The sequence below is a fragment of the Elgaria multicarinata genome, chromosome 16 (assembly GCF_023053635.1).
Source record: "Elgaria multicarinata webbii isolate HBS135686 ecotype San Diego chromosome 16, rElgMul1.1.pri, whole genome shotgun sequence".
Lineage (NCBI taxonomy): Eukaryota > Metazoa > Chordata > Lepidosauria > Squamata > Anguidae > Elgaria > Elgaria multicarinata.
Genome location: NC_086186.1, coordinates 2419650 through 2434382, shown reverse-complemented (window position 1 = coordinate 2434382; position 14733 = coordinate 2419650). Strand labels below are relative to the sequence as shown.

Here is a 14733-nt window from a genome sequence, read left to right as displayed (position 1 = left end):
CTTTAACCATTGGCCCATCTTATCAGTACTGCCTACTCTATGGCTCGGGTCCAGGTTATTTGAAAAAACATATTCTCCCTTATGAGCCTGCCCATGCTTTAAGATCTTCTGGAGAAGGCCTTCTTTCAGTCCCACCATCTTCACAGGCGCGCTTGGTGGGAACATGGGAGAGGGCCTTCTCAGTGGCTACTCCAGTGCGTTGGAACTCTCTTCCTGGGGAAGCTAGGCTGGCTCCCTCCTTGATGGGCTTTCAGAAGCAGGCTAAAACTTTTTTGTTCCAGCAGGCCTTTGGAGAATAATCTGGCCCTCCATCTGTGTTAATGTCTTATAATTTTGTTGTGTATTTTAAACGTTTATGGTTTTGTTTCTCCCCTCCCCCAATGTGTTTTAAACTTTGTAAGGCCGCCTAGAGGCCCAGCATTGGGCAAAAGGCGGGATACAAATTAATAATAATAATAATAATAATAATAATAATAATAATAATAATAATAATACTCTGGCAGTGAAGAAATGTCCAGTATAGAACTGTTCTGTTCTGAAAGTGGGTGTTGCGTGTGTGTGCCTGTATGTGGTCAGAGGCCACATAGACACGCACTCACATATGTACACGCAACACGCACCTTCACAGCTGGCTGCGCAGGAAGCTCTGCACGCTCATCTCCTACGCATGCGCACCCCATGGGCTACAGACACCACGAGTGTCTGTTTGAGAACAGGACTCCAAGCCCTGGGAGGACAGTGCTGGCTTTGCTCTGTCATGTTGCCAAGAGCCTTTCCTGGGAGAGTTAAAAGAAAGGCAGGGAGGGCGAGTAGATAGTGGCAGTGGTGACCCTGGCAAATGCTTTGCTCTGGCATTTCATTGGCACACTCTTCTCCCTCCCGATGCCCCATTTTTTGTTGTCTTTGGCTGACTCAGATGCTGTAACTTTGTGTGGGAACTCAGTAAAATCCAGGGCAGGGGAGCTGTGTGGTGGGAGGGCTCAGGGCAGCCATGCAGGGGCACATTTAAGGTTGGGGGGGTGCATTCAGGCCACAATTTGCACACCCCTGGAATGGACCAAAGCAACCCCCCTTCAATTCATACACCACAGGCACCTTCCTGGCTCCAAGCCTGCGCTATGGCTACGGCATTCACTAGGTCCTCATTTCCATTCTTTCGTTTTGCTAAAGGTCTGTTAAAATCCAGAACAACAGAGCGGCACAGGCTGGCTGTGGCTTAATCCTTTTACGCAGGATATGGATTTAATGGCTAATTGTTGTCTTAATTGTTTTCATTTCTATTTGATCTTATACGTCAATTAGGGAACGGTGTTTAAATATAAAGCAACAAATAAATAAATAACCCCCTTTACACAGTTTATTTCTTAGGGATGGCCACATAGTACCAAAAGGAGGGAAGGAATCTCACACACACCCTGCCAATTTCCTGTTGCTTAAGAGAAAAAGAGACTCGAGTCATAAGACTACGGCGTACAACAAACTAAGTAGCAAACGGCAGAAAAGAAGTCCAGAACGAAGGTTTTGCGTTTCCAACGTTGAGGGAGAGAAAAGGCTGTCCTGTCCTCTTCTCCCTGGATAATCCATCGCCAGCTTCAACAGATGGAAGCATACAGGTGTCTTTATGGTCGGCAGGGCACCACTTGCATGCAACAAAGGATACAGGGGTGGGGTGGGGACTCCTCTTTGGAGCACAAGCGACAAAACACTCCAGAGCTCTGAATTAGCAGAAGAGAAATACAACTTAGACTTAACAGAGAAGGAAGCATCACTGTTGCATCATGTAGTCCACCGTGTGCCCACAGCCCGATGATGAATGAGAGGATATGTTAGGACGTTTGTTGGGGAAGTTTGATAAAAAGGATATCGTAATTTCTTGGGCTGCTCTGTCCTGGGTCCTCGCAGAAGGTTCTTATGCGTTGAATCGTTTGTCCACTAAACCAGAACCAGAGCGCTTCTCCAAAGCCTTCTCACCTCCCCTCAGCTTATTTCCACGATGGCTCTCATTCCTCTCATTAAGAAGAAACACCCAAAAGGCTAAGAGGCTGCAGATAAAATGGGGGGGGGGAGAGAGAGAGAGAATATGAGAATGAGAAAGAGAGAGAGAGAGAGAGAGAGAGAGGGGGGGGGTTTAGAAGTTTATCTCTGACAGGATGACATAGGATTTTGTGAAGGTATCTTTGGAGGGTTAACCTGAACAGTGCTAAAACTTCGCCCTGGAAGATAATCTGGAAATATCAACTAGTTCCGAATTCAACCACTGAACCGCTGGTAGATACATGCGGCTAACATACAATACCTCTTCCGAAACATCTTCAATGTCTGCCAGTTAGTTTCCATATCCAATTGAAGGCACTCGTCAAACATCCGAAATAGTCTTGGTCCTGAGTATGTCAGGTAACACATTCTTCTGCATGTGTTACCTTCTCCTCCCCTGATTAAGATCTGCCAATGAATCTCTACTCCCGGAGGCATCCGTTGTGGAAATTAGGCTATCCTCGTCCAAAAGCAGCGGGGTTGGTTGCTTTCACACACACACACACACACACACACACACACACACACACACCCGTTGTAGACCTGTTCTATCGCCCTAGGGGTTTTGCAGGGCCCGCTCTCCCCTCTCTTTGCAACTTTTACCTTTTCACTCCACCTCCAGAGATCCAATTCAGCAAGTTTATTCTTGCTCTTTGTTGTTGTTTTTACCACTTGTTCTGACGCTGCTTTCACAGTCCTGCTGTTGCGGTTATTTTTGGTTAGGCTTTTTGCTTATTGGTTTTGAATTTATTTTTTAAAAACTTGAATTCTTTTAGTTAGTTTTTCAGGTCAACTGCCTAGGGAACTGTTATGGTTGGAAGGCAGCCTTTAAATATAGTAAATAAATGAAACTGGGATTTTCTAAGCCCCAAAGCCAATTCATACTGGAATAATATTTTGGTATCCTAGCTAGGGGTGGGTGAGGAGATATTTGTTGCAAACCTGAGAGCCTCCTCACAGAGGATGAGCAAAAGGACCCGAGGGTGTGAGCGAAGAGGGAGGAGTGCTGGGCTTTTCCCTTCCTGCTTGCCTCCCTTTCAATCAAAGCCAGTGGGGTGAGATTGCGCACTCCCAGCCTCCCCGGGCTCACGCTGGGGCTTGGCCCTAGAAATGCTGGGATCAGTCCTACGTCACATTTTCAGTGCCTTTCCCTCACCTCACCATCCCCTTATAGTTAAATTAGTGCACAGTTAAACTATGGAACTCACTACCACAAGATGCAGCGATGGCCACCAATTTGGATGGCTTTAAAAGGGGGTTGGATAAATTCCTGGAGGAGAAGGCTATGATGGTTATGTGCTGCCACCAGTATCAGAGGCAGTAAGCCTGTGTGCACCAGTTGCTGGCCACCGTGTGAACAGAGCGCTGGACTAGATGGACCCTCGGTCTGACCCAGCATCAGGGCTCTTCCTATGTTCTTATATCTGGGGTTAAAAGGAAGGCTTCCATTCCAAATTAGTCCAATATACTGTTAAAAATCTTTTAAGATGTAAAACATGTACTACATACAATGGTGCAATGTGTTACATGACATTAAGACTGAAACAGCTTAGAGTCTACTGATGCAGAAGTGATGAAGTACACAATTATCATTTGACAAAAAACATGTAGGTAAAATGGTTGATGTACAATTCTCAGCCCACGCAAAAAGAAGCAGCAGCTTCAAGCGTAATACATGTTTCAACTTGGAATAAGAAATGCGGGGGGAATCCAATTTTAATGATCCTGTGGGCAAATGAATTTTTGTAACCCTGCAGCACATAAAAATTCTGAAAAGGCATTATAAATCAGTTCTGTTTAATATTAATATTTAAAATATTCTGGTGTTTAATATTAATCAACTCATTAGGGTGACAGTTTGTGACAACATTGCTGCTCTAAATATACTCCAAATAAGGAATGACACAAATTCAGCTACTGGATCCTGCTGAGTGAAACCATGATGCCATGACTTGAAAGGGATGTGTGTGAACTCCTACCTAAGGAGCCTTCTCATTAACAAGTTACTGTGTTTTTCAATAGGCCTGACAAAAAATGAAGAGAGTCACTTGAAGAAGTTGGTAGAGTTTGTCCAGTGACCCCAGTAATCATGGGTGAACTACAGACCTACTACACTATCAATTACTAAGTGGTCCTTTATTTCGCTCCCAGGACTTCTGGGTTTCACTTACCCCTACGTTGAAATCTGTATCCAAATTCCAAAAAGAAACCATTTACCAAAAAGAAATAGTTTCCAGTTAGCGTGACCTGAGACCCGGCAAGTGCCTTAATAGCTGTGCAGACTTCTTGCCTATCCGTGGCAGCCTCACCCTGAGGGTTCTTAACCTTTTGCCTTCCCAACCTCCTCTCATTGGATGAATGTTTTGCCAAGCAAATGTCTACAGTAATAAATTACATCAAATGTAATTGGAACATCAGTACTAGTTGAGTGTTCATATTTGGATAATAAACCCTGTCTAGTGTTTTTTTTAAAAAAAATTAATTGCCTCAACCTATGTTGTTTTCAGAGAGCAAGAACATGCCCTTCTTCACTGAGAAGTGGCAAGGAAGGGGGAGAAAGGAGGTGGCTGGTTCTTATTCTTGTTCTTGTTGCTGCTTTAAGTGGTTCAAATTTGAATCCGATTTTTCCAGAAGCAAAACACATTTCCATTTTGAAGTAATGTGGATAATTCTCCCAGGGTTTTTCACAACTATAGACCATGTGTACAGCTAGCTGACTTGAAGTCTGAAACTTCAAGTAGAGTTTTGCTGGCAAGGTGTGTTAAATGGAAAACATCTGGCTCGGGGCCTGGGGTGCCCTTCCAACACCTGCCTAAAGGGAGACCTTTTTACCAGTTGTCACAGACTGTCGCTGATGGAACTGCCTGCCGCCAGTGAATCCCCCACGTCTCCTCTTTCCAGCTTACAGGCATGCGAACAGAAAATGTGCTGTTAAAATGAGAAGGCTGATGAGCTATGGGGAAATCCCAGACTTGTGCCCACAAGCTGTTCCCCTTCATAAAATAGCAGCAGAAGTGCTGCTTCTTTATCCTGCAGGGAGCAGAGTTGACTTAGAACTGTCGTCTGTTCCATCTGGCTGCTTGCTGGAAGGGCAAATGGGCTTCCCACTTAAGCTGAGCTCTAATGGGGAACGCACAATTAAATGCACTGCGCAATTATCACCAAAGGTCAGGACCAGAAAGGTTGAGGACTTCTGGCTTTCCTGTGGCACAGATGGACCTCGGCTCTGAATACACTGAATTAAAACACCATTTGATTTCATACTGTGCAATTCAGAATACAGGCTCGGGAACTGAGCTTTGTGAATTCAGATCTAAAATGTCAAGCGACTGCTTTCACTTTCTTAAAAAAAAAAAAAAAAACCACCAAACACTGTAGAGTCACTTTAGTTCTCCTTGAAAAGTAGGGGTTGGTATGCATTACTAGCAGGAGACATAGTGAGGAGGGGGATTATGTACGCCGCCTTGGATTCCTTGCAAGAAAAAAGGTGGAATATAAATCCAATAATAAATAAATAAATAAATTATGGGTAGACTTGATCTGTTGTTCCTATTATTCATTAACTCTATTAAACTGCTCCTGTTCACATAAGTATAGTCTTGAAAAGGTTATGATGTCAGAATATCAGAAATATATAGAATGGGTGTATTATTCGTGCCGGACAACTAAACATACTATTGGTCTTTGATTTCACCAAGATGCAGGATGCCGACATCAAAATACAGCCTTGGAAACCAAAACCTGAGTGGAAGGTCAGCAATTTCAGATGTCAGCAACATTTCAATTCAGCCTGAGCCAGCATAATTGTAAGAGGTCTCCTGTTCAGGCAGGCGCTTACCAAGCCACTAGCGTTCAAGGCGGTTTACAACTTCCCGGACTGTGGCTATCAGATTATCATTCTCCTGCGGATTTGCCAGGATAATGCTGTGCAGCCGATTCATATATGAATCAATAGTGTCCATTGTGGGAGTCTCGCCACTTCCTGTAAGACATAACATATAAAAGGAAATAGAAAACAGCAGGTTGAGTTAACTGCAGCATGAGCAGGCACTAATGGTACATGCTTCGTACCAAAAGAGAAGTAAATTGAAACAAAGCGAGGTAATAGCTCGGATCCCCAAAGCGCTCTGTCAGCGAAAGCCATTCCAAATGAACGCCGTTTGCTCACATGGGTCTGATGCTTGGCAAACAATAATGATAAAATTGGAAGGACTGTATAGCCGTGTGGTATCGTTTGCCTGCCTTCAAGGAGCAACAGAAACGTCCGTTCAGCTGGCACAGGGAGAAGATCCGTAGTACAGAGAACAGATGTGCAGAGCGGCACCGCCTACCAAACTCTCTCTCATCAGCAGGTCCCAACACTTTGTACATCCAAAAGCTCCCAAACCAGACCTGTAGCAAGCAGGCACTCAAATAATCCGTGGGCCGTAAACTCCCAACCGCAGGCAATGACCGGACATTACGCTTAAGGAGAAGAGGAGGCGCTCCCTACTGGAGGGACTTTTCACCTGGCAACGGGACTCCGGCAAAGCTGCTGGCGAGGGCCTGCCGCAAGGTCTCCAGGTGCTGCTGCAGCACAGTGTTGCGGCTGCGCTCCTGGATCACATCCACCTCCAGCTTCTCCACCGCCGTGCGCATGCTCTCCACGTGCTTCTGCAGGGCGGCGTTTCTCTCCTCAAACTCCATGTTAGACTTGCGAAGCTGACGCAGTTCTGCTTCCCGGGCTGTCAACAGCCCACAAGATAAAAGATAGGAGTCACTTACAGTGTTTGCCCCACCACCACCACCGAAAGCTAGCTAGGGAGAAGCTTTAGGTCTTTGCTGGACTGCGCTGACGAATCCAAAGCAATTTGGGATGAGACATGAAGTGACAGTACAACAACAACAAATGATAATATAAGAGGACTTTAATAGTGACATCAAAGGGGCCTGGGTCTCGCAAGACAGACACGCTGTTACAAGCATCCTGGGGTAGGATCATCCTTCTTCCTGCTAATGCAGGCATGGAAATAAAAGAACAGTAACTGCACAGGGATTACATTAGCGCTCAACGGAGGAGGGGGGAAACCAAGACCTGGAATGTATTGGATGGCGAAGTAAATCAACCACAGCAACTGTTCAAAAGCATACACACCATGTTGCCATAGAGACCACTTTTGACAAAAAGCCCAGACCTATCTGCTCTTTACCATTCCTCACTTTTGTCACTGAATTCAAGTGTTACCCCAAAGTCCATATCACCTGCTTAATACTTCCGTTAGTGTGACCCTGATGAAATTAGTAAGGAATTCCATGGGCAGCCTATCCTGTTCCCAGATGTTGCTATTACAGGGCAAGTGACTCCCATCATCAACGGTGGTGACATCTGGGAAGACAATGCTTTTTTTGTGAACCGCTCAGAGAGCTCCGGCTATTGGGCGGTATAGAAATGTAATAAATAAATAAATAAATAAATAAATGCTGGACTTGCTGGGCCTTTAGTCTGATCCAGCATAGTTCTTCTTATGGCCCAGTACAGGAGCCGGGGAACCGGATATTGCAGAGGTGCAGAACCTCTTCCAGTCAAAAGGCCAAATTCCATTCCGGAGTAGCTTGCAGGCACTACATTCTAGTAGTGAGTGGGGACAAAGGCAAAAGCGGCAGGGCCAAAAATACCTAAAGCTCTTCCTGCCAGTCACTAAGCCTTAGCAGAGGCATTTGAGCCTTTCAGAACAGGGGGAAAAGGCACAAAAGCCGAGAAACTACCTAACAGTTGGGGGAAATTGGGGTGGGGGGTCAGAGGAAGCAGCGTGACCTTCTGTGGAACCCCAGACAACCAGACTAGGACCCTGAGAGGGTCAGATTTTGCCCCTGGGCCAGTGGTCCTGGACCCCTGTAATACTGGAACAAAGGGGAATCGTGTCTCTCTGAACCAATTTTAGCCTTCATGTAAGTTTATGTTATTGATTAAAATATTTCTACACTCTCCTTTCAGCCCTAACAGAATTTCAAGGCCACTGAGGTTCAAACACCTCCTTCCATATGTACCTGCCCGGACCTTAAGATCATCTACAGAGGCCCTTCTCCGTGAGCCCCTGCCAAAGGAAGTGAGGCAGGTGGCTACTAGGAGGAGGGCTTTCTCCGCTATGGCACCCCAGTTGTGGAATGAGCTCCGCCTGGCGCCTACACTGTACTCCTTTCATCGCCAGCTGAAGACCTTTTTATTCTCTCAGTATTTTAACACTTAATTTTAACTTACATTCAAATTTTACTGTTCTAACTCTGTATTTTAATCTTATATCAGTTTTGCTGCGTGGTTTTATCCTGGTTGTGCTTTTTATACTGTATTTTGTATTTGTGCTTTTAACATGTTGGTTGTTTTATTATGGTTTTAATTTTTGTGAACCGCCCAGAGAGTTCCGGCTATTGGGCGGTATAAAAATGTAATAAATAAATAAATAAATAAATTCCATACCCGCTTACCTGGGGCTAGCCCCATTTAACTCAATGGGATTTACTTCTGAGTAGACACGTATAGGCTTGCAGTGTCACATAGCAAAATGTTAACAAGATCTACGTGTAGAATACCTTTTACTCAACTCCGTCAGGGAGCAGAGTGTGAGTGTTGCTGCTGTTGTTGCTGAGATCCCTGTTCCTTGTATTTTGCTCACCTTTACTGTGGTTCAGGAACTCCTCCGTGAAGATTGGAATATCAAAAATGGACCTCTCCTTCGTATCCGTTTCCTTCTGCATACAGATGAGAATGTTACACCTTGATCATTTTCAGCGTGAAAAAGAGTAAGTTAGTTAAATGGGCTTACTTCTACTTAAACATGCTTAGGATTGCACGAGAGAGAGAAAGAGAGAGAGAGAGAGAACACACCTCTCACCACCAAGGGAAGCAGCACTGAGATATTTTCCCATTTTGGATAACAAAAGGCATAAATGTGATACAGAATTTATGAGGGTGTGGTTGTCATTCTTGATAGTTAAAGAGTAAGAACTATGCCTTCATAAAGTCCACCTTTTTCTTTTCACTTGATGGAAGTGACCTCAGGACAAGAGGCATCCAGCTTTGCTTAGGTCACCTTAACACACACACTCAGCTTGATGGCATGCCCCTAAATCACAACCAACATACTGCTGGCAGGAGAACGGGATTTCTCAAGAGCTGCTGTTTGGCAGCTCTTGACAAAGTCTAATTCTAATGAGGCTTTATTGTCTCAGCAGCGCAGTCTAGATGAAGGGACGGGGTGGGGTGGATGGAGGGATATGAAGAATTCTAGCCAGGAAGATGAGGGTGGCCGTCAACTTTGCCAGAGGTCCCTCTTTGAAGGACAGCTCTTGTCTTCAGTTATGGATTGCAGCCGCCATGTTTATTCATCATTGGCATGCAAGAACAAAATGGGAGCACAAGGGCCAAAACAGCTGTAACATTGTGGAGTTCTGGTCTCTCAACATGCGTTTCTCCTCTTTAAAGCTGCTGCTGAATACATACGATGTACGGGGTTTTAGGCCAGAATGGAATAGGGAATATGATTGTCCCATTTTGACTCATCAGTGGATCGCTGGTTCAGTGTCTATATTTGTTGCATCTATGGATCTTAGGCTGTGTCTTTTTCAGCAAAAACTTTTCTTTTGTGTCTATTGGATACTACTGCAATGTCTCTTTAATAAGGGATTGTCTAATTCAGCTAATTGCTGGTAGTGCAATACAACTATTGCTTCTTTTAAATGTTTTGGTGATGTCCAGTAGTTGCTTCTTTTTGGAAGGTGGTTATTATATAGATATTTTGTACTTGAACTGTCTTTAATATTCACTGATGTATATGCTCCTTTATTTACCTGCTTCATGGAAATTAAAGAACAGTCAGCATAAATGGATTCTCCGCACCCTCCTGACAGCTAAAAGACTGATATTACAATAGTGAAAGGATAAATGCTCACAACTTATAATGCAATATAGGACTCTATAATGCTTTCAGCTTTTGAATAAGTGACATATACATGCCACCGTCAAATGAATGCTTATTTGGATATCTGGTCTGGTCTTGTCCCTCCCCCCAAAAGTAAGCCTCAGGGCCACACCTGGGCAGATAGATGGCTTGTGGGCCTGCTAGGCAACTGATGCGACTCCCTCTTTCCTCCAGAAACCTGACAAAAAGGGAACGAAAAAGGAGAAGGGAGGAGAGCAAAGCCAGTTTGGGAACAGCAACAGAGCAGCAATCTCTCTGCCCTTTATAGAAAGAGGGAAGGTCCGACACCAGAAAAGCCGTCTGGGGTGATGCACATTTGCTCCCTTGCTGCCCCCCCCACTTCTGGCTCTGCAGACAATGGGGTCTGGGGGCAAAGGGGTGCCTCCTTTGCATTGTTTGCCCAATTCTGGACAGTTCCCTACAGGAGTCAGTGGGGCACAGTCACTGTATGGAAATTATTTCTATGGAAGAAAGTGGGTTTGCAATACATGACAGAGAGCAATCCAGAGTGAGAAGTACTGAATGGGAAGTACATGTGTAAATGCAGCTATGGAGAGGGTTGTTGGAGGGACAACAGATATAGAGAAATGAGGCTTGTAAAGAAAAGTATCTTCTGTTCCTCAAATTTTTGAAGATCCACTCTATGGAAGAATGCAGGTTGCTTACCTGTAACTGTAGCTCTTTGAGTGGTCATCTGTGCAGTCACACTATGGGCTCTGCGCTGGCGCTGAGCTTTGCCTCGGAAATACTTCTCTTAGCTGAGAAACGTTAATTTGGGCGGGAACCCACCCCCACCATCCACTGCGCATGACTGCGCTTGTTCCCACCTTCCCCTCAGTTCCTTTGAGACCGACTAACGACCTTGGTACCGAGAGAATAATCCTTCAGTGTATGACACCGAAGTGGGGATGGTGGAAGGGTTGTGTGACTGCACAGATGACCACTCAAAGAACTACAGTTACCAGTAAGCAACCTGCATTTCTTTTTTGTGGTCTCTGTGCATCACACTATGGGCGATTACCAAGCTAACACTCACCGGTGGCGGGTCGGTGTCACTGGAGTACAGCTGATAACACTGCTCTGCCGAATGAAGAGTCTCTCCGAGAGCGGGTGTCGATGCTGTAGTGTTTCACGAAAGTTAGAAGACGTGACCATGTCGCTGCTTTGCAGATATCCTCTAACGAAATCCCTTTTGCAAAGGCAGTGGAAGTGGCTAAACTTCTGGTCGAATGTGCCCGTATTTCTTGAGGAAGGTGTAGTTTAGCTAGACGGTAGGCTAGCGTAATAGTATGTACTATCCACTGGGCGAGTCTTTGAGTGGAGAGTGTGTGTCCTTTTTGTTTGCCCCCACAGCAAATGAAGAGATTTTGGGATTTGCGGAATGTCTTTGTTCTGTCTTTGTAGAACGCTAATGCTCTCCTCACATCTAGACAATGCAATGTCTTTTCTAGGTCCGTCGATGGAGAAGGGAAGAATGTTGGAAGGACGATATGTTGGTTGATATGAAAATCTGACACTATCTTAGGTGAGAAGGCAATGTCTGGTCTTAAGACAACTTTATCCTTGTGAAAGATAGTGAACGGGGGGTCGATGCGGAGTGCTGATAGTTCGCTTGCTCTTCTCCCCGATGTTATTGCTACTAAGAATGCTACCTTCCAAGAAAGAAGGTGCATAGGGATGGTAGCAAGAGGTTCAAATGGTTTTGTTGTTAGTGCGTTTAAAATCACTGATAGACTCCAGTTGGGGGCAATAGGTCTTCACAGAATCATAGAATCATAGAATAGCAGAGTTGGAAGGGGCCTACAAGGCCATCGAGTCCAACCCCCTGCTCAATGCAGGAATCCACCCTAAAGCATCCCTGACAGATGGTTGTCCAGCTGCCTCTTGAATGCCTCTAGTGTGGGAGAGCCCACAACCTCCCTAGGTAGCTGATTCCACCGTCGCACTGCTCTAACAGTCAGGAAGTTTTTCCTGATGTCCAGCTGGAATCTGGCTTCCTTTAACTTGAGCCCGTTATTCCGTGTCCTGCACTCTGGGAGGATCGAGAAGAGATCCTGGCCCTCCTCTGTGTGACAACCTTTTAAGTATTTGAAGAGTGCTATCATGTCTCCCCTCAATCTTCTCTTCTCCAGGCTAAACATGCCCAGTTCTTTCCGTCTCTCTTCATAGGGCTTTGTTTCTAGACCTCTGATCATCCTGGTTGCCCTCTTCTGAACACGCTCCAGCTTGTCTGCGTCCTTCTTGAATTGTGGAGCCCAGAACTGGACGCAATACTCTAGATGAGGCCTAACCAGGGCCGAATAGAGAGGAACCAGGACCTCACGTGATTTGGAAGCTATACTTCTATTAATGCAGCCCAAAATAGCATTGGCCTTTCTTGCAGCCATATCGCACTGTTGGCCATATTCAGCTTGTGATCTACAACAATTCCAAGATCTTTCTCGTTTGTAGTATTGCTGAGCCAAGTGTCCCCCATCTTGTAACTGTGCATTTGGTTTCTATTCCCTAAATGTAGAACTTGGCATTTATCCCTATTAAATTCCATTCTGTTGTTTTCAGCCCAGCACTCCAGCCTATCAAGATCACTTTGAAGTTTGTTTCTGTCTTCCAGGGTATTAGCTATCCCACCCAATTTGGTGTCATCTGCAAATTTGATCAGCGTTCCCTGCACCTCCTCGTCCAAATCATTAATAAAAATGTTGAAGAGCACTGGGCCCAGGACTGAGCCCTGCGGCACCCCACTCGTTGCCTCTCCCCAGTTTGAGAAGGTTCCATTGAAAAGTACTCTTTGAGTCCGATTCTGTAGCCAACTGTGAATCCACCGAATAGTTGTTCCATCTAGCCCACTTTTAGCTAGTTTGTTAATCAGAATGTCATGTGGTACTTTGTCAAAAGCTTTGCTGAAGTCAAGATATATGACATCCACAACATTCCCACAGTCCACAAGGGAGGTTATCCTATCAAAAAATGAGATCAAATTAGTCTGACAGGATTTGTTCCTGACAAATCCATGTTGGCTTCTAGTAATCACTGCATTGATTTCAAGGTGTTTACAGATTGACTTCTTTATAATCTGCTCCAGAATTTTCCCAGGGATGAATGTCAGACTGACCGGTCTGTAGTTCCCAGGTTCCTCTTTTTTGCCCTTTTTGAAGATAGGGACAACGTTAGCCCTCCTCCAGTCGTTCGGCACCTCACCCGTCTTCCATGATTTTGCAAAGATAATAGACAAAGGTTCTGAGAGTTCTTCTGATAGCTCCTTCATTACTCTTGGATGCAGTTCATCGGGCCCTGGGGATTTGAACTCATTCAAGGAAATTAGGTGTTCTTTGACCATTTCTTCTTCAATCTCAAACTGCAATCCTGCCCCCTCAACTTCTGCTTCACTTTTTCCAGGGGGGTCATAGACCCGCTTTTGGGAGAAGACCGAGGCAAAGTAGGAATTGAGCACTTCAGCCTTTTCTTTGTCGTCTGTTATCAATTTGCCATCCTCATTAAGCAGTTGAACCACCATTTCTTTCCTCTGTCTTTTACTAATCACGTATCTGAAGAAAGCCTTTTTATTGCTTTTAGCATCCCTCGCTAATCTCAGCTCATTCACAGCTTTAGCCTTCCTGACGCCATTTCGGCACTTCTGCGCCACTTGTCTGTACTCTTCTTTTGTAGCCTGGCCTTCCTTCCACTTCCTATATGTATCCCTTTTTGTTTTCAGTTCATCAATAAGCTTTTTGTGGAGCCACATTGGTTTCCTCTGTTGTCTTCTATCTTTTCTCCTTGTTGGAATTGTTTGTAACTGTGCCTTTAAAATTTCATTTTTTAGATACTCCCACCCATCCTGCACTCCTTTTCTTTTTAGGCTCCCTTGCCACAGGACCTTACTTATTATAGTTCTGAGTTTATTAAAATCAGCTTTCCTAAAATCCAGAGTACGTGTATGGCTACGCTCGACTTTTGTCTCCTTCATAATCAAGAATTCAAGTATGACGTGGTCACTTTCCCCCAGAGTTCCCGTAACTGCCACTTTATCCACTAAGTCATCCCTATTGGTCAATAACAAGTCAAGGATTGCCGATCCTCTAGTTCCTTCCACCACTTTCTGTAGGAGAAAGTTATCACCCATACATGTCAGGAATTTCTTGGAAGGGCCGCTTTTGGCAGTAATGGTCTCCCAACAGATATCAGGGTAATTGAAGTCCCCCATCACTACTACATCACACTTCCTTGAAACACTGGCAATTTGTTTCTCAAAAGTTTCGTCCTCGTCTTCTCCTTGATTGGGTGGTCGGTAGTAGACTCCGATTATCATATTTTTTTTATTCCTAGCCCCATTTATTTTAATCCAGACGCTCTCGACGGGGCTCCCAGTCTCATCCGCCTGTATTTCTGTGCAGGGATAGGTATTTTTAACATATAGTGCAACTCCACCTCCCTTTCTATTTCTTCTGTTCTTTTTGAACAAGTTATATCCTTCAATTGCTATATTCCAGTCATGGGAGTCATCCCACCAAGTTTCAGTTATTCCTATCAAGTCGTATTTGCCTTCATGTAATAAGAGTTCAAGTTCATTCTGTTTGTTTCCCATGCTCTGGGCATTAGTATATAGACATTGAAGACCATGTGTTTTATAGTCTGGCTTTGTTCCTACCTTGTTGCAGACACTATTTTGGGACTCTGTTGGAGCTGTTCTCTGTACTGTGGTGCATTGGCCTTCATCCATTGTTGCCTCAAAATTTACGTCTCCCAC

General features: G+C 44.7%; 1 protein-coding gene across 1 annotated transcript in view; it reads right to left on the bottom strand.

Moving 5' to 3' along the window:
• Positions 1 to 1348: 1348 nt before the first annotated feature.
• Positions 1349 to 14733, bottom strand: part of HMG20A (high mobility group 20A) — a 68337-nt gene continuing 54952 nt past the window's right edge. The window contains exons 7-10 of the mRNA XM_063142206.1: positions 8685 to 8760; positions 6543 to 6758; positions 5873 to 6016; positions 1349 to 2042 (exon numbers count right to left, since the gene is read on the bottom strand). Coding sequence (XP_062998276.1) covers positions 5880 to 6016; positions 6543 to 6758; positions 8685 to 8760 — 429 coding nt within the window. The 3' untranslated portion in view covers positions 1349 to 2042; positions 5873 to 5879. The remainder of the gene's footprint in view (positions 2043 to 5872; positions 6017 to 6542; positions 6759 to 8684; positions 8761 to 14733) is intronic.